This window comes from Hippoglossus hippoglossus, chromosome 14, assembly GCF_009819705.1.
Source record: "Hippoglossus hippoglossus isolate fHipHip1 chromosome 14, fHipHip1.pri, whole genome shotgun sequence".
Taxonomy (NCBI): domain Eukaryota; kingdom Metazoa; phylum Chordata; class Actinopteri; order Pleuronectiformes; family Pleuronectidae; genus Hippoglossus; species Hippoglossus hippoglossus.
In genome coordinates, this window is record NC_047164.1 from 13,827,298 (window position 1) to 13,846,579 (window position 19,282).

The window sequence follows — 19,282 nt, forward strand, 5'->3', positions numbered from 1 at the left end:
GTATTTGATTCTGCTGCCACACTGTTTACCCCTGAGACTCCTAAAGTGTTTTGTGCACTCAAACACTTCACCCACCCCTCCATTGGCATAGTGGTGAGTAGATAATGAGTGCTTTTTTCTGGGTGAACTTTCCCTTTAACTAAGCAGGTGACTGTCAATATTATTGGCAGCCTGAAAGCGACGAGTGGTGCGAGTGCGTGCACAGAACATGTCTGGCAGGACGTGCATGTTTGCAGGTGCACATGCGCAGAGCAGCAGCTGGATTGATGAGATAGTTTGAGTGTCCTGTGAGTCTCATAGCAGGAGGTAGCGGATACGGTACCGTGTGCAGCTACAGCCTGCATATAGCCTGCAGCTTGAGGTTTCCACTGCTAAATTGCCTGTACTAACTCTATTTATTCAATTCTTAAGGGAGAAAAGAAATCGATTCAAACACATTGCTTCATACCTTTGGTGCTCTGTGTTTTGCTTCAGTGCACGCATGAATATTTATGGAATTATTACATCACAGCATCGCTCAAAAACTCAGTAAAATCTGGGAATAATTTAGCCAGACAAATCTCAATAAATGTGTTTCATTTGCTGCTGAATATGCTTTTTCTGGCCGTTGTTAGGTATGAATTCATCAAGAGGCACAGGTCCGGGTGCAGAGGGGTGATGGTGTTGCCTGTGGAGACATGGCAGAGGACAGGGTGGCTGAATAGGTAGTGCTAAAATATAGGTAGGCGAGAGCAGCCCAACACTGTAAATCCTAACAACCCTGATGTCGAAAGACTTGACAGAGCAGAAAGAGGGAGAGAGGGCTCTGTCTAAATCCCTCCAGGGGAAACTGCCTGCACTAGACTTGAATTTCTACTGGCTATACTCATTATTTTCTGTCTCCAGATAAGGATGAATTTGACGTAATGTTCGGCAGCACGGCCCGTTGGACACAGCTACACGGTGAAGCTCTGCACAGGCAACTCTTACAATCGGACAGTGTTAGGTTAAAGCAGAGCTCTGCTGGCATTTTGTGCAGGGCTAGGGGAGGGTTTATGTCTTCATACCTTTCTGTATATTCATGACCGTTTCTCTTTATAATGGAAGATATGATTAATATCATTCAACAGTGACGATTTCTAAATTTCTAAAGAAAAAAGGGACTTGGAGCATTTGATAGTTGTGTTGTGCAAAAATGGATTTCAACCACAATTATTTCAGCAGGAATCATTCAACTTAATGCAACATCCATGCTGACTCATTGTTATTATCAATCAATGAGTCAATTAATACATTTTCTATGACTACGCTCAAAATGTCTGCTGTGAAAACGTTCTATTGAAAACTACCAAGAGAAAATTGCACTGATATTCATAGACATCAATTTCTCTGTTGTACAAAACATATTTGTTCATCATACCGATATTTGATACATGTATCTGATATCATTTAAGATCTGCAAAAGTTTGGTTTTATCAGTTGATAAATTTCTTTTAAAAAAAAAAGAATTACTGACACAAATGTGTCTACTAAAATATAAAATGATCCTTCTTTTCTGGCTTTTTAAGCACACGAAAGCTCAAACTCATATCAGCGATATGGTGGCCAATTTATTAGGTACACCTGTAATTCAGATTGTCTGCATATGTATCGTCTAACAAAAAACTAAGATGTATTGAGGGCCAAAAAGAGATTTTAAGAATAATGTCATAATATAATGAAAATAGAAAGTTTCTTATACAAAGTCCTGATATGGATTATAATGTGGTGCTGATGATCCACAAGATTAAGTATTTTGTTATTTGTGAAAACTACACTCAGCTCACAACAACATTCTTCTTTTTAATACGGGTGACAAGCTGATCTTCTTCTATCACCTCTAAAATTACTTGTAGCCTAAAATTATGATTTTATTCTCGCAATATCACAACTTTATTCTTAAAATGTCTGATTCTTTTCCTTATAAGTACCCAAAATACTTGTAATATACAGATTCTACTTTTTGCTTTAAAAGTTTCCAATTTTGATGACCCTTGGGAATAAGTGTAAATTAAATTAAATTATTACTGAGGTTATAGTTAAAGGTGGTGTTGTATGGGCTATATTATACTAAGAGGGTTTTATATTATTTATAAATTTAGCCTCTCCATTTGCATTCATGAGGTGAATATTAAAAACACCTGGGAATATAATGCAGCCCAGTACAACGCCATCAATAACATGGCCTCAATGCTAAATATAAGTGAATTAACAGCTATAGGTCAAAAATAAAATAAAGAGCATAACAGGCCTCGTAAAAGTAGAGTTTATGGAGCAGAAGCATTGGGTTGCTTTAGTTTGTACATGTGCACTTCATAAAGTGGGAACTGAATGTTAAGAGCCCAGTTCTGTTTGCAAAGAAAATACAAATCATTTTAATAATCTGTAAGAACAGTGAGCATTTCTTCATGTTCCCATTACAACTTACTCTCTATAAAGACAGAACGAGGAACGGAGTGAAAAAACGAACAAACAATTTCATCACATAAAGATCGCTGGGTAAAAATTAGAAGTGTGTTTAGTTGGGTTGTGTATTTGTGTGTGTCGGATTGGGAGCGTAGTTGTTTGTGTGTGTCGAACTGGGATAGAGTTGTTTGTGTGGGTCGAACTAGGAGCGTAGTTGTTAGTGTGTGTTGGACTGGGAACGTAGTTGTTTGTGTGTGTCGGACTGGGAACGTAGTTGTTAGTGTGTGTCGGACTGGGAACGTAGTTGTTAGTGTGTGCCGGACTGGGAACGTAGTTGTTTGTGTGTGTCGGACTGGGAACGTAGTTGTTAGTGTGTGTCGGACTGGGAACGTAGTTGTTAGTGTGTGTCGGACTGGGAGCGTAGTTGTTAGTGTGTGTCGGACTGGGAGCGTAGTTGTTTGTGTGTGTCGGACTGGGAGCTAGTTGTTTGTGTGTGTCGGACTGGGAGCTAGGTGTTCGTGTGTGTCGAACTGGGAGCGTAGGTGTTCGTGTGTGTCGAACTGGGAGTGTAGGTGTTCGTGTGTGTCGAACTGGGAGCTAGTTGTTTGCGTGTGTCGAACTAGGGGCATAGGTGTTCGTGTGTGTCGAACTGGGATAGAGTTGTTCTTGTGTGTCGGACTGGGAGCGTAGTTGTTCGGGTGGGTCGAACTGGGAGTGTAGTTGTATGTGTGTGTCGGTCTGGGAGCGTAGTTGTTTGTGTGTGTCGAACTGGGATAGAGTTGTTCTTGTGTGTCGGACTGGGAGCGTAGTTGTTTGTGTGTGTCGGAATGGAACATAGTTGTTTGTGTGTGTCAGACTGGGAGCTAGTTGTTCGTGTCTGTCGAACTGGGAGCGTAGGTGTTCGTGTGTGTCGAACTGGGATAGAGTTGTTCCTGTGTGTCGGACTGGGAATGTAGGTGTTCGTGTGTGTCGAACTGGGATAGTGTTGTTCCTGTGTGTCGGACTGGGACTGTAGTTGTTTGTGTGTGTCGAACTGGGAGCTTAGTTGTTTGTGTGTGTCAGACTGGGAGCGTAGTTGTTTGTGTGCGTTGGACTGGTAGCATAGTTGTTTGTGTGGACTCAGAGCCGTCAGGTGTGTGAAGGTCAGCAGGCTGGTTTTCTGCTGCTGTTTGCAGTTCTATAAGCACTTGAGAAGCACAGGGTCTTTCCCATGCTAATCAGCATGGTGCCGAAGAATGACAGGTAATATAATAGATGTAGACACTTAGATAGAGAGTCAGACTGTGTTCTTTAAAGAGAACTGCACATAATTTACATCTTGCAACATCAGATACCCTGAGGATGAGACTAAATCCTGTAAAGAAGCAGGAAAAAAGTTGGGATTAAGAGGCGAGGAATAAGACGTGTGTCACACCTCAGTGAAACCCAACAGACAGGTGCTGTAAACCCAAACCGCATCAGTGCCAGAAATCCTGTCCTTTCATTGACTTGCTGTCGTTTCTAGTCTTTTCCTTAATCACTTTGATGCTGATGAATAACTTGCTGAAGTGTTGACACTGGCCTTACGCTTTGTGCAAACAGTAATGGACGTAACGTGGTTCTGGACAAAAGTTTGACAGGCATAACTCAGGCACTGTGCTCACTGAGGATAATGGGACAAACTGTGCTGTCTGTCACTGCCTCTCCGTTTCCTCGTCATCCTCTGGAGTGTGCTGGGAGATCGCCACCATGTGCCGTCAGTAGATGAATCACCGTTTCTAAAGGACTGGTGGGCAGGAGGTTTCACGCCCACGTCCACACTGATCACTAGATGGCCATTTAGCATCAGTACAACAAGTCGTACTGTCATCCGACCGGTAGCCGTGGCAAATCTGACACCAGGAATAAGAGGGCCGATCACGGGTGGATGATAAAAAAAACGTTCCTGAAGCCATGCTCTCCAGCCGAGTGAGAATAGTGCTATCACAGCTGAGAGCTAAAATGGCCATCAGTCTTGGCTGTGACTGTAGGTTCCAGGGATATACTGAGAGCTCATCCAGGAGCTGCGTCATCTCCGACTCGCTGCCATCATTTCTTAATGACGTTTCCCCTCTCTGTGTGTCTCCAGGGAAATACTCCTCCAGTGGTGGTGAACACCGACACGCTCGACGGTTCCCCATATGTAAGGATTATGTTTAATCTCCCTTTTATTGTATTAGCATGTCAGGCTCAACCACATAACTCACTTAACTGCCTTCATATTCACTCTGTATTACGAGTAGTTCCATTACATTCCCAACATCCAGGTAGGTTTGTCACTCATTGCTTTAACCTGAATGATGACAATAATTATTTGTATTTTCGATTAAAATACAGTTTATCTGTTACACATCTGACAGAACAGAGATATCACTTCACTCGATCCTTTAATTAGGCCGTTTCTAAAATGAATGCACACATTAACGTGAATAGTGAGGGATTAGAGAACGAGGCGTCTCAGAGAAAAGCCTCCAATCGCATGCAGGCCAGTATTTCTGCGCCACTCCAGCACTAGGAAAAGTTGTTTTCTAGGTCAGACACCAAAACAGCGAAGTCTGAAGTTGTTTGAATTCACTCTTCCTCGGGGACGGGGGTAAAGCTGATGTGAAGCTAAGTTGTCCTGCCACAAGACGAATTAGACTGAGAGAATAGTGCCGCCATTATCAACCAGGTACCACACGTACAACGATTTCAGATCAAACTTAGTGGACAGTCTGGTCAAGGGAAGCTGTAATTAGCTTCAGTGACTATGATGCTGTGTTGAGGAGCTGAAGGGAAGATCCACAACTTCAGCAACAGGAAGCCCAGAGGGAAACTGCTGAACCAACATAACTGACTTTAGGATTTAGACTCTTATTGTAGTGTAAAAAACTGTTTAATACAAAAATAACTATACCTCAAAATCGAATGTCCTCCAGTTGACGCTATGAACTAACATTTGTTTGTTTCCGACAGGTGAATGGGATAGAAGGGGAAATCGAGTATGAGGAGATCACACTGGAGAGAGTGAGTAAATTTTTACTACTTCTAATTATACATGATCGGTCATGTCAAATGTCCCCGATGTGATGAATAAACTTTATGTTTGTTTTGTGTGGTTTTGTATCTGCAGGGTAACTCAGGCCTGGGCTTCAGCATTGCGGGGGGAACAGACAACCCTCATGTGGGCGATGACCCCAGCATCTTCATCACCAAAATCATACCCGGAGGAGCGGCGGCTCAAGACGGACGGCTGAGGTAAAAACCATACATACTGCGTTACAGGAAGCACCAAGTCAGTCTGAACGTTTGCATTATGTTCCCAAGTCCATGATATATGAAATCATGGGACGTCCATGCCCGGCCAACTCGGTTTGACATGAGTAAAATGCTGCTCTATTGGCCTCATGATCCATTTCTCTTCACAATGTATTGTCACTGAATCCCCTATAGACAACCTGTCACTTTTCTATCAAAAATACTTGAACATCCCTCCTTCGTGTCCTAAATATTGTACCACAGTACAGTATTGAGTGTCTGTCACACCCAACACCCAAATTATATCAGAGAGGACCTGCCTGTTTGATTCAAAATCTCCAACCAAACTATAATCTTGAATTTATTTGTGTCCCTCAACTCAAAATGATTCTTTGAAAGTAGTGTTGTTTGAAAACAGTGTTCTTACCAAATAAATGTAATGGATGGCATATTCTGTTATAAGAATGTGTAATATGCAACAATATCACATTTGTTTTCCCATGAGGCTGCAGTTCAGACTTGGTCTTTCTGAATAAAAACAGTAAAGCCCGACCCATTTACAGGGCTCATCGACCAACATGAGGCTTTCACAGACGAATCAGCATCCGTGTTTATGTTTGACGATATGTGCCAATATCAAAACTTATATTTTACAGAATAAACAATGCTGAAATGAGGTGCATTTATATTGACATCTAAAATATATATATTTAAAATGTCTTAACTCCAGTTCTTTACATTGTAAATAAAGTCTATGGTTAAACATTCAAATATCAATTTCATTTCTTTCTCATAAGGATTTGATAATGACATCTAAGGCCAATATATCAGAACTCCCTTATCACAGTATCAGAACCACCCCCCCCCAAAGATCCATATCAGTCAGGCTCTAAGAAAAAGTACATTTTATGAGCAGTTTTCCCAATTACACTGCCATAAACAAGACATGTACATATAGGCATCCTCCTCCTCCTCCTCTTCTTTACAGTTGACCTATAAATGTCCATCTGAATTGGCGTTAGAGTTTAAAGAGTGCCCGGAGAAAACCCTTATAACTGCCTGAATGCAGATTGTTATTTTCATGACCATGACTGTCTGAAATATCTTGAAACTACCACGGACGTCATGTTGCTTTCAGACTGTTTGCACAATGTCAATTTTAACACAAAAACATTTTTTCCGTAAGGGTAATTCTTCCACTTTGAATGATTCATGCGAGGGATCCTTGAAAATCAGAACAAACAACCCTGAGATGTTTGAGAGAGCAGTGCTGAAAATGTTATACTGCATGTAGATAAATTGTCCTTTATACCTTGATAAAGTTTGGATTTTTAACAGATATGTGTGGGTGTGTGAGTGGGTGTGTGCATGAGCGTGTGTTTTATATTGCCTCACAAACAATGTGCACATCAGACTTTTGTCACTACAAAACCTTGGATGAAGACGTCAGCAGTCATTTCTTTTGGAGCCTTCCTCAGTGATCGCAGTGGTTAAACCTCAAGAATCATTTCAGTCTTACAAAATGTTACACTCTATGATATTCAGGGCTGCGAAATCGATTTTGAACACATGAATGGAATTGTGATAAGTGGAGTATTCAGGCCCTTGGAGGAAGAATGTGTGTTACTGAAAATAGCCATTTCATCAAAATCTTGCTCGAAAATCAGCTGTCACTTAAAATTCAACTCCTCCTGCTGTAATTTTCAAGAACGGTTAACCCAAAGAGAGCTGTATGCTGCAGCTTACCTTGGAGCTAGATCAACAATGCAAGGGTCTATACCCTTTTAGAATTGTATGTTGAGGGCTGGGGGAAAGGCGAGACATCGGTGGTGAAACTGGATCCCCAACAAAGCGATAAGTGACTGCTCCTGACCTCGTCTGGTGCAGGATTACACCCGATTTCTGCACCAACACAGAAACTCAACGCTGTGTTTTCACTCTCCCTCCCACTGTGTCTCACTGTCTGTCGCTTTCCCTGTTTCTTAGTGTGAACGACTGCATCTTATTTGTGAATGATGTTGACGTGCGGGAGGTGACACACAGCCAAGCTGTGGAGGCTCTGAAGGAGGCAGGTGCTATCGTCCGCCTTTACGTTCTCCGCAGAAAACCGGCGGCTGAGAAAGTCACAGAAATCAAACTCATCAAAGGGCCTAAAGGTACGTGGGAGTGTGGATCAGTGTACTGCATCAACACTTCTGTGTGGGCTCGGGGAGGCTTTTTACCTGGCTAAACTGTGCCCTCTGGATTGAACAAATCTGCTCTGTGTTAACCCCTCTATCTCCTCGGCCTCTCTCATTGCTTTCTTTTCCCAGGATTGGGTTTCAGCATCGCCGGAGGTGTTGGAAACCAGCACATACCAGGAGATAACAGTATCTATGTCACCAAGATTATTGAAGGCGGGGCGGCTCATAAAGACGGACGTCTGCAGATCGGGGACAAGATCTTAGCGGTCAGTCAATCATATGTAATAACTTCCAGCATGCAGAGATATGAGCCCACACACGTCTGCGTCACTGACAACCTCAGACTCTCACCTCTGAAGCACACACACACATATTCACACGCACACACACACATATTCACACGCACATGCACACACACACACACACACACACACACACACACACACACACACACACACACACACTTGTGTGCATTAGCAGCAGTGAAGTATCGGGGGCCTGTATAAATTACAGCTGTTATTCTCATGTCCTGAATTTACATGTGAATAGATGTGTAGGCTGGAATAAATGTTAAACTGTGGTGTAGCTGCAATAAAACACAAGCAGCACTACTGCCATCTGCTGGAGAACAGGGAGACTGTGACATAGCAGCTGAGGACAAGCTCGATGCCAGCAACTTCAAAATGGTGCTTGGTTTTGATTAAATGGTGTCTGGGCTAATTAATGCTTTGCCCCTGAATGGAATATAGCAACATGCTTCTGCTGATTATGAAACTGTTTAACAAATACAATCAGTAATTTTATGAATTTATTAGCAAAAATGCTAATATGATGACAGCAGTGGAACATATTACGTTTTTATCTCATCTGATCTTTACAGGAAACCACCAGCTCACTATTTAAAACAGATGTAGTGGATTACCGTAATAAATTCTGTCATAGGGTGACTTGAACTGTGATTCTGTAGTTTGACGAACTGTCTACTAATGTATTTATCAGAAGAGTAATGCATTTATAATATATATAGTCGATCATTATGGATAATAACACCAAATAGTTGAGGCTTTTTAAACTAGCATTAACATATATATTTTGTCGTGCCTCTTGCTAGGCTGTGGCTAAGGAGAGCAGGTTTTCCACTAACAGAAAGTAGTAGGTTTGATTCCCGGCTCCTCCAGTCCGCATTACTTGAGCACAACACTGAATCCCCAAATTGGACCTGGCGGCTGCTCCGTCAGTGTGTGTATGACGTGTGATGCATATAGAAGTGCTGTATGAACGTCTGTGCAAATGGCTGAATGTTACTTGTAGTGTAAATAGCTTTGAGCGGTCAATAAGAATGGATAGGTACAATATAAATACAGTCCATTAATAGTCAGGTCATCACTAGGATGATCTGATTGTTCTGAAGAACAGCGACTGTCATACATGTAAATATGAAAGTGTCAGTGTGAGGGATTCAGTGTTTCTCTGGTCCTCAGTACAGCTGCCGTCTGTTGCAACTGACGCTGACTTTGTTTCCCTGCTTGCTGCTAACGCTCAGGTGAACAACGTGTGTCTGGAGGATGTGATGCACGAGGATGCGGTGGGGGCTCTGAAGAACACAGCCGAGGTGGTGTACCTCAGGGTGGCCAAGCCCAACAACCTGTTCCTGACCAACTCCTACAACCCTCCAGACCTCACCAGCAGTAAGCCCCTCTCCTGACACACACGGCGAGATAAAATCAGATCGGAAAAAATGTATGCCCTGCATTTTAATAGAATTATTTCCAAGAACAAAATGTGAGAGAATTGTTCATATTTAATCCAAGAGTCATTGATAGTCAAGAGAAAACGCTGTTCTTTGTAAATCACTGGAGATGACAGTGGGACTACTAAGAAAATGAAAAGCTCATGTTTACTGGTTCAGGGGCATTTTCTTCTTACCTTTGACACGAATCCGCCTCTGGATGAAAGACTACTTGTAACAAACAAAAACTGCAATAGGCTTTCGCAACACAATACACAACAATTTTTCTGACTACACATAAAAAATATCACATTACACAAATGCATTTACTCAGTAGAGAAGCCAAACAGCCCGAAGTCTGAACTTCTATTTTAGCTGATATTGCATATCTGTGTACAGCACCCCTCTGGAATATTATACATCTTTTTGTGTGCTATTCTTCCAGCATATTCCCATATGGATACTGAACTCAGCCACCCCAACTATCTTGGCTCAGATTACCCACAAGCCCTTACTCCCACCTCACCTAGTCGGTTTTCTCCGGTTCTGCACGGCATGATGGGAGATGATGACATCCCCAGGTGAGCAATGATCCATTGGCTTTTTCTCAGGTACACTGGTTATTATTAGCAGTGTTTGCAGCAGAGGTGGTTTGATTAACAGTATTTGTTTATCTACACTCTTTTATTCACACAATATGTTTCTGTCTTAATCAGGGAGCCTCGCAGAGTTCTGATCCACCGAGGCTCCACAGGTCTGGGATTCAACATTGTTGGGGGCGAGGATGGAGAGGGAATCTTTATCTCTTTCATCCTGGCAGGAGGGCCAGCGGACCTCAGCGGAGAGCTGCACAAGGGCGATCAGATCCTCAGTGTAAAGACACTTATCTGTATAAAGTTGTCACGCAGCACATTCACGCATCCTACAATAGCACTAAGTGATTTTTCATGCTGTGTGTGTGTGTGCATCAGGTGAACGGCGTGGACCTGCGCATGGCGACACATGAACAGGCAGCTGCAGCGCTGAAGAACGCCGGCCAGACAGTGACCATCATCGCTCAGTATCGGCCCGATGGTACAGCAACAACTGTCATACATAACAACATACCTTCATGCATATAGATTCTCACATACTATACCGATTCAAGAGAAATGTAGACTTAAAATGTTCACTTTAAATTAGTCCGAAAATGTCAAATCAGCGACCACTTGTTGGATTGCGAGATTTATTTAAAATCTCTAGCAAAGAGTTTCTGTGTGCTAGTTTGCGTCTGTGCACAATATCTCAAACATCCAAAGATGAAGAAGAAATGTAGACAATGAGCAAAGTAGTGGGCTAGAATTGGTATTTTGAAAATTCTATTGGAAACAAAAGGAAGTCTACTACTATTGGTTACATTCACTCAGCCAAGGCTTAAGGTTTTAGTGCCATAACACTTCTTGGCCGTGAGTGACTTTACATAAAAGGATTCATATTGGTTCTATGCAGAAAGCTAAAGAGCGTTTACATAAGGGAAGTCGAGGTTACTGCTCAGTACAATACCGTTAGATGAGTTGGATGGATGCATCTTCATCAGTTACGAAGCAAACCTTTCGAGTGTCTGAGTGTAAATGTGTTTGTCTTCCTGTTTCAGAGTACAGCCGCTTTGAAGCAAAGATCCACGACTTGAGGGAACAGCTGATGAACAGCAGCATGGGCTCGGGGACCACGACGCTAAGGAGCAACCCAAAGAGAGGCTTCTACATCAGGTCTGACTCTAACAGTAGAAACAGAGGCTTTGGTACTACATGACACCCATAGGTGAAACTGTGGTAAACGAATCCTTCGACTTCCATATAGCAAGAGATCCGTCTATATACAACATCAATAATTATGGCAATACAATTTACATTGATACACCAAATTACTCAAACCCCCTTTAAAAACCACTTTCATCCAATGGACTTGCTGCATATGCTAGTTCAAAACTCGTACATGTGCAACATCCAAACATTCAACACTCGCTGCCATTTGTATAACCAAAAAAATCCCAAATTGCTGGGAAGCTGATCCCATGCACATCAAACCTGTTCAGCCAGTTGTGTCAATACAAGTCAGATATAGACTCTTGGCTGTGGCAGCACATCACTGTTTCAAACCCCTGAACATCAAAGCCCTGTCAGGAGGTCACATCAAACCAACCGACAGAAGAAGGTGACAGCAGTAAATGAAGTTTGTAGAGAGACTAAAGTAAGGTCGTAACAATCCGCACACAATCTGTGCAACCAGTAGAAACAGAAAAGGCCAGTGTCCAGTTGTCAAACCATACACCACACTGCACTGAATACAATCTGGAGCATGGTCTTACCTTCAGAAGAGTTTCATGCTTGATTCCCTGTGTGAGTGGAGCTTTACATACGGACCATGGAGTGCTGTCAATGGCCGCCTGTTCGGCACGGTCCGGATATTGTCTGGGTCTCTCCGGTTGTGTTCAATTAGCTCGAAGCAGCAACATGAGCTCCACCGCTTCCTCCTCATGGTCCACGACGGTGAAGACAATGTGTTGCGTTATTGTCGCCATTTTGACAGAAGTTCGCCCATAACAACTCCCTCCATGATTCAGACACGCGTCTCCCGCGTCCGTCTGGTTTTCCTGCAGCGTCACGGAGACAACACGTGCGTGTTTGTTGATAACGAAGCTGTGGTAGCCGCCGGTTAATAATACGTAACTCCCGCGACTTTTACGCAACTTGCGTAATCGTGGCGCCGCCAGGACGCGTCGTGAGTTTACCTGAATACCTTTATTTACCTTCCCTTAGTGGTTCTGTGAGAGAGAAGCAGCCATTATAGATGAATTAATGAATTTATGGAGAAGGGATGATATTAAAGTTTGTTCTTCTTCTCACTCCTTTTATATATTATTATTATTATTATTATTATTATTATTATTATTATTATTATTATTATTATTTATGTAGTTTAAATCATTAAGGTTTAAAAAATGTCTCGTCAGTTTGTAAACTGACTTTTTTTTTTTTTACTTGTTTGTATAATTTTTCTTTATTTTATTTACATGTTCGAAATAAAAAAATTAAATGAAGTTCCACTAAAATAATAAAAACATACGTAATTCCAATATTTATTGAATCATTATGTAGGTCAAACAGTTCATATGAGAAAAATATGGTATAAAAATTAAACCAAATTGACAAGACAAATCCAAATTATAAACACTGGGGCAAAGTGAACGTGAAATGAAAAATTGAGAGATGGATTATCGAATGATTTGATCAATTTAAATGAGATTTGATCCAAACTGATGTGATCTGCGATAAAAAACAATTTATCATCATTTCCCACTTTAATCTTTACATTCTTCATTTATCCTTCACAACGCAGAATTGCCATTCATCATCTAAGCAGAGTAGCCTCAGGGGTGGAAGTAACAAACGATAACCGAAAGAGATGCAGGTGGTGAAAATGCTTCCACATTAATAATGGAGGTGATGGAAAAATTAGTCATATATTGTCATTTGATTTGATAAACTTCATCATGTCCCTTTCAGTTTTCTCTCTGCTAATGTGTCATTTTTATTGTAACGTTGGAGTCTTCCTGTTCACCTTCAAATTAACATAAAGTGTGGGTTCAATACAAGGTTACAGGTGTTATAGCGCCCACCCACAATGTTTCATTTGGTGCAGCCTTCAAAAAATCACATATCGGATTTGGATATTTCTTTAAAAAGATAGTGGTGATGATGATGATGATGATGATGATGATGATGATGATGATGATGATGATTAAACAGTGTGACTGGTGATCAAGGGGTAACATCATTACATTTTTTCTATGAAGTGACCTATTTACATTATCTCCTCACCCAGGGCTCTTTTCGACTATGACAAGACTGCGGACTGTGGCTTCCTCAGTCAAGCGCTGGGCTTCAGGTTCGGGGATGTGCTGCATGTGCTGGACTGCGGGGATGAGGAGTGGTGGCAGGCCCGTAAAGTCAGCCCCCAGAACGAGGCTGAGGAGGTCGGCTTCATCCCCAGCAAGCACAGGTCAGACACACTGTTCATCAACGAGCTTGCACGTATCTACGGTTTTATGTTTGATAGCAAATAACAGTGATTTATGGAAAAGTTTAGTAGGTAGTTTGTCATTTTTAGCTTGACTGTTCATATAATTGAACAAAATTATACATGTTATAAGTCTCATTATATAACCAGGCGCAAAAACCCATTGGAGCCCTGATCACTTGTGATAAATGTCATGTTATATTGCTCAACCACGTCCATCTTTCTCATTCTATCCCCCATGAACCTTATGACCTTATGACTGCGTACTATGTCGTACTGTGTTCTGTGTTTCGAGTAGTTAATATGTGCGCACTTATATGTTCTGTCTACTTATATGTTTACCCCGGGGATCAGAGACAAAACAGCATTTCAATCCCGAAATGACAACAGAGTTGACTTTGACTTTAACTTTGATCTTTTCCTCTCCTAATGTTTTGGTTTTTCCTCGTTGTCTCTCCAGGGTGGAAAGAAAAGAGTGGTCTCGTGTTAACACCAAAGAGAGGGTGAGTTCACTCACCAGAGTCGACTGACAGAGGCCTTTTCTCTCAAACCGTCTCCCCCTGTGTAAATCTCTGCTCTTGTTTCTGTTGCAGGACCACGGTCGGGACAGCTTGGGCCCTCAAGGTAACTAGTATGAAGCATGGATGTTCTCTACATTGACTTTGCAAGCTGCCATTTACACATTCTGACATTCTCTCGTATTTTTGTAAACATAATACACATGTTCACATTCTGCAGGCTCCTGTTTTGTGCATCCATTACCAGATGAATACCTCGATTGAAGGTGCTAGTAGCATCGCCCAATGCGAATGTGTAAAACTGTCAATAACTGCAGACTCAGAGCCGTCCTTTCTCTACAACTACCCTGCTCTTTGGCATCGCTGTCATCTTTAAATACCTCCCTGCCAACGTCACAGATACTGCCAAATATAAACACAAGCAGTCCTCATTACCATTTTCCTCCAGACTGTGGTCCAAAGCACACTTCACCTTCACAGGCAGGTCTTTTTTTATTTCGTCAGTGGTGCCATCTGATGTATTAGCTCCAGCATTTTAAAGCTACACATAGAAAGATTCACACACAGCTACACTCAGGCTCCCCCTGCAGGTGGGATACGTAATTCACTCCGGTAAATACAAGTTGAAGTTGAAACAGACAACCAGCACAATATACAGCAAACAAGCAAAGGTTATGACTTACTACTTACTTACTAACACCTGGTCAGCATCTTTCCTGCATCCCTTGGTCTCTTTAAGCTCTCGCCAACGATTCCCTGAATTTCCGTTTCTTGCTCAGTCACTCTCTCTTTTCTTTTTCTTCGCTTCCTCCGAAAACTCCCTCTTCGGTTTGTACTGTAGCTCTGCCGTGATTTATACACCGAGAATTGCAAGATAGTTGTCGCTTGTAGTTGCTCGCTCCGCCTCTGGTTCTTGGTGTGTGATGTATGCCGTAATGTTACAGAACGCTACGCAGTTGCAGGCGTCCGGGGAGCGCTTTAAAAGTTTGTGCACCATCAAAATGATAGCTGTTATTTAAAGGTATAAATCGACGTTGTGTCGCTTTAAAACACATCACAGTCATTAAATCTAAGTACAAACGCACATATGCACACAAAGCTATAAATAAATGTAATTTCATATTGGTTAAAAGAAAGTTGGCTGAATGTGTCTGTGCTCTGTCTCCAGGGAGAGATAAAACATCACAGAGTTATGAGACAGTCACCCAAGTGGAAGGTAATGTCAACAAGGAAGAAGCTCATTCTTTAGGCCTTTGTTATAAAATTGCACTCTTCTGAACGCTCCCCCTCTCTTTCTCCTCATGCCAAGTTCATTACGCGAGGCCCATCATCATTCTGGGTCCTGTGAAGGACAGGATAAACGACGACCTGTTGTCTGAGTTCCCTGATAAGTTTGGATCTTGTGTCCCACGTAAGTAATTGCTCTGTCAGTCACAGAGACTGATTCACTAATTCTCTGCCCATAATATGATGTCAGTGCTGCCTCCTGCTGCCATTTGAGGCTTATATCTGCATAATGTGTCCCCTTCTCAGAGATATAATAGCTTTAATTTTGAGATTCTAAGTGATGTAATCTAATGCACTGCTTTGACAGTTTACTGTTCTTTGCTCGATAGACACCACGCGGCCCAAGAGGGAGTACGAGGTGGATGGGAGGGACTATCACTTTGTGTCGTCGCGGGAACAGATGGAGAAGGACATCCAGAGCCATCGGTTCATCGAGGCCGGCCAGTACAACAGTCACCTGTATGGCACCAGTGTCCAGAGTGTCCGCGAGGTGGCTGAGCAGGTGCGAAATTAAAATTAATAGCAAGACATAACATTTTATCTATTGTTTTCCCAGTCCTTTGTTGTCATTGGTTTTAATTACTTCCACTGATTGCTAAACAATAACTTCCATTGTGTTTACAGGATCAAGCACATTAATGCTAAATTTGATGAATTAACTGGTGATCATAAATAACTTTGATTTCAATTGTGTCTATAAAATGTTTTATAAAAGAACAAGAACAAAAAATGTTTTGAATAATTTGCCGAAACCTCCCGTGGCTTGTTTCTTAATTAACTGGCAGTTTTGAAGTCATAACCGAAATAACAGTGTGTGTTTATTAATCCTCATTACTTCTCTCCCTGCACGTGTGCACAAGCAGCAGGGGAAACACTGCATCCTGGATGTATCGGCCAACGCTGTGCGCAGACTACAAGCAGCTCAGCTTCATCCCATCGCCATCTTTGTACGGCCCAAGTCGCTGGAGAACGTCCTGTAAGTTCTTATTTCATTAAATAAATGGTCATCAGAAACTGAATATGTCGTCCACCATCAACTTTTGAAGAGCGCCCTCCCCTGATTGATTTTTTGTGATGTGATGTTAACAGAGAGATCAATACTCGTCTGACGGAGGAGCAGGCCAGGAAAGGAATGGACCGAGCCCTAAAACTAGAACAAGACTTTCTAGAGTGCTTTTCAGGTGAGCACACGCAGAAATTCTGTGTACACAAGGTAACACGACTCTGTCTACACTCCAGTTACCAGTGGGTTAGTGTTTGGAATGTGACAGCACCAGATGGTAAACCTGAGCTTATACACCTGCAATCCTGGAGCCCATCAGCAACAATCTCATGACGAATTAGCCTCTGGGGGCAACGGACACTAATTTGGGGCTTCCGGTGTAGACGGTGGATATATGAGGCCAAGACTCCATCTTCCATTTGCCGATAACAGTCCAACAACTTCCATTTATCACACGAGTCCAAACGAATCGAGCATCTCTCCACACAAAACACAAACAGCGATACTTTTTGCAGGTGTTTATGGTCCAGACTTCAACAGCCATCTTAATATGAATGTGGATGAATTAAAAAAGCATTATATAATGTCACTTAATTGTTTCACAAATGCAAATGAAAAAAATTCCTCCTCCACATGGATGAGCTCCACATTTACATATTCCCGCGGTTGCTGAAGGAGTTAAATGGGAAAATGAATGGGTTCCTGGCGGACTCCGGGATTTTTTAAAAAAACATTTAAGAGACACATTTAGGGCAAATCACAGCAGTCGCCAGGAAATGAACGTTAGGTTTCTCTGACAAATCCAGCGCAGAGATCATGAGCAGCTGCCACGTGTGACATTTTATCAGCCACTAAAAGAAAACCTGTGAGACGGAATAAATGTGTAAGACACTTTGTCGGCATACATGCTTAATGGGAATGTGCCTTTTGTATAACATTGAGATTTTGCACAGATGATCAAAGTGAATATTCATTATGTATCTTAACTGATGATTCCTCGCAACGTCTTGCAAACACATCTGATAAACTTCCATCTCTTTCTGCCCCCCCTCCTCCCCTCCCCTCTTCCTGAATGTTTCCTGCTGTCTCTCTTTTCCCTTTGTTTTGCCACTGCCTGTGCCATTTTTCCCCCTCCCCTCCTCTTTTGTTGTCTCTCCCTCCCCGACACATCCTGCTGCAGCTGTCGTGGAAGGGGACAGCTTTGAAGAGGTCTATCACAAAGTAAAGACAGTGATCGAGGAGCAATCAGGGCCTTACATCTGGATCCCCACTCGGGAGAGGCTGTGATGCTGCACCCCCGCCCCACCCCGCCCCGCCCGACCGGCCTTCCCTCACCAACCGCCGACCTGACACCACCCTTCACCCTCACAGCCAAGCCAGCCTCGCCTGCCTGTCTGTCCTCCAGCAAAGTCAGTGCTTAGGCAGTCACTGAGAATGACACAGAGAGACAAATGCATACTAAGACAAACACAGAAACAGAGACAAACACAGGAAGTGACACAGCGAGGGAAAGAACGATACCAAAAAAGAGACTCTGAGACAGACGTGAACACAGCTATGTGTTATTCGACTGAGAAAAGACTAAATCAGTATTTAATGAGGCACGACTGAGTCTTGAGGTCCTGTTTCACATTTAGCATTAAAATGCATCTTGGTACAGCTGTGCAGCCAAAACTGGGGATGTAAACATCCTGAACAAGGTTTATTTAGCGATGCCAAACAATGTTAGCGTGTTTTTTTGTTTCAATACACTTTAAAATCAAATATGAATCAAATTATACAACACAGCTTGAGAGATTTCTGATGCATTTTGATGCCATTTGTGAGCTGCAGTTCATGTCATCTGCATCTATACACGTTATACCTGCTGGACACACAAGACATTAGGTCTGAGCAGGGCTTGAAAGAGAGTAGAGGGTGACGCAGCAGGGACGGACACCGAGGTAGTATTAGCACCACCTCAACCTCCCCATCCCTCGGATGTCTCACGCTGAACACCTCCACGCGCCCATGTCTGAGATGGAGGTGCCCCAAAAAGACACTGGCCACCCTTTTTATATCAGCTCCTGGCTTTCTCTCCTCCTCCTCCTGTCAGCTCTGCCTTGTTTCACGACAGGAGAGGGGGACGACTGAGAACAGGAATCTCCTCTTGGTTCTGGGCGTGAACTCAGAATTTCACTGTAGTGACCAAGACTGACACGTGCTCAGTCACCCATGTTGAATATCGCAAGGCATTATTTAACGAGCAGTTCTAATAATTATAATGATAAAAACTCATATGCTGAATTTGTGCATGCATCCTCAAAGACAATGGAGACAGGAGACGAAAAACAATGGAAAATCAGACTAAAAAAAAAAAAAAAAAGTGGTAAAAAGAAAGGCGAGTAAATAGGCTGTGTTCTTCTTCACCACCTCCCTATCGTGGAGGAGTTTTTTAAGCATGTCTCAAGAAAGAAGAAGAGAAGAGAGACGAGGTCATGAGACATGGTCATGAGAGGCCAGTCCTGAGCACAGTAAAGCTCTGACATCCAGTTTAGCCTCTGCTCTCTTATGCACACACACTCAACGCACCAACACGCTATCACACACACACACACACACACACAAGCACACACACCCACACTTGTCCACTGACACACACACACACACACACACACACACACAGAGTTGTAACCTCAGCTGTAACCTAGCACACTCCTCTGCAGGGGGAATGGCTGTTCTGACCTGCTAGTCAGAATCCAGGATGAATGTTATCTCTCTAGGCACAAACAGCAGAGCTGTTAGCTTCATCGCACCACAGCCAACTCACCGATCACTCTTCCAA

General features: G+C 42.6%; 1 protein-coding gene across 2 annotated transcripts in view; it reads left to right on the forward strand.

Annotated features, from left to right (window-relative positions):
- Positions 1–17,979, forward strand: part of LOC117774915 (disks large homolog 4) — a 42,097-nt gene extending 24,118 nt beyond the window's left edge. For both annotated transcript variants that reach the window (XM_034607620.1, XM_034607622.1), the window contains 19 exons: positions 4,532–4,585; positions 5,398–5,448; positions 5,555–5,679; positions 7,666–7,835; positions 7,992–8,128; positions 9,406–9,550; positions 10,037–10,172; positions 10,308–10,464; positions 10,563–10,665; positions 11,225–11,339; positions 13,456–13,632; positions 14,111–14,153; positions 14,244–14,274; positions 15,337–15,384; positions 15,478–15,579; positions 15,785–15,957; positions 16,319–16,431; positions 16,545–16,636; positions 17,639–17,979. In XM_034607620.1, coding sequence (XP_034463511.1) covers positions 4,532–4,585; positions 5,398–5,448; positions 5,555–5,679; positions 7,666–7,835; positions 7,992–8,128; positions 9,406–9,550; positions 10,037–10,172; positions 10,308–10,464; positions 10,563–10,665; positions 11,225–11,339; positions 13,456–13,632; positions 14,111–14,153; positions 14,244–14,274; positions 15,337–15,384; positions 15,478–15,579; positions 15,785–15,957; positions 16,319–16,431; positions 16,545–16,636; positions 17,639–17,745 — 2,079 coding nt within the window. In that variant the 3' untranslated portion in view covers positions 17,746–17,979. The remainder of the gene's footprint in view (positions 1–4,531; positions 4,586–5,397; positions 5,449–5,554; positions 5,680–7,665; positions 7,836–7,991; positions 8,129–9,405; positions 9,551–10,036; positions 10,173–10,307; positions 10,465–10,562; positions 10,666–11,224; positions 11,340–13,455; positions 13,633–14,110; positions 14,154–14,243; positions 14,275–15,336; positions 15,385–15,477; positions 15,580–15,784; positions 15,958–16,318; positions 16,432–16,544; positions 16,637–17,638) is intronic.
- The last annotated feature ends 1,303 nt before the right edge of the window (positions 17,980–19,282 follow it).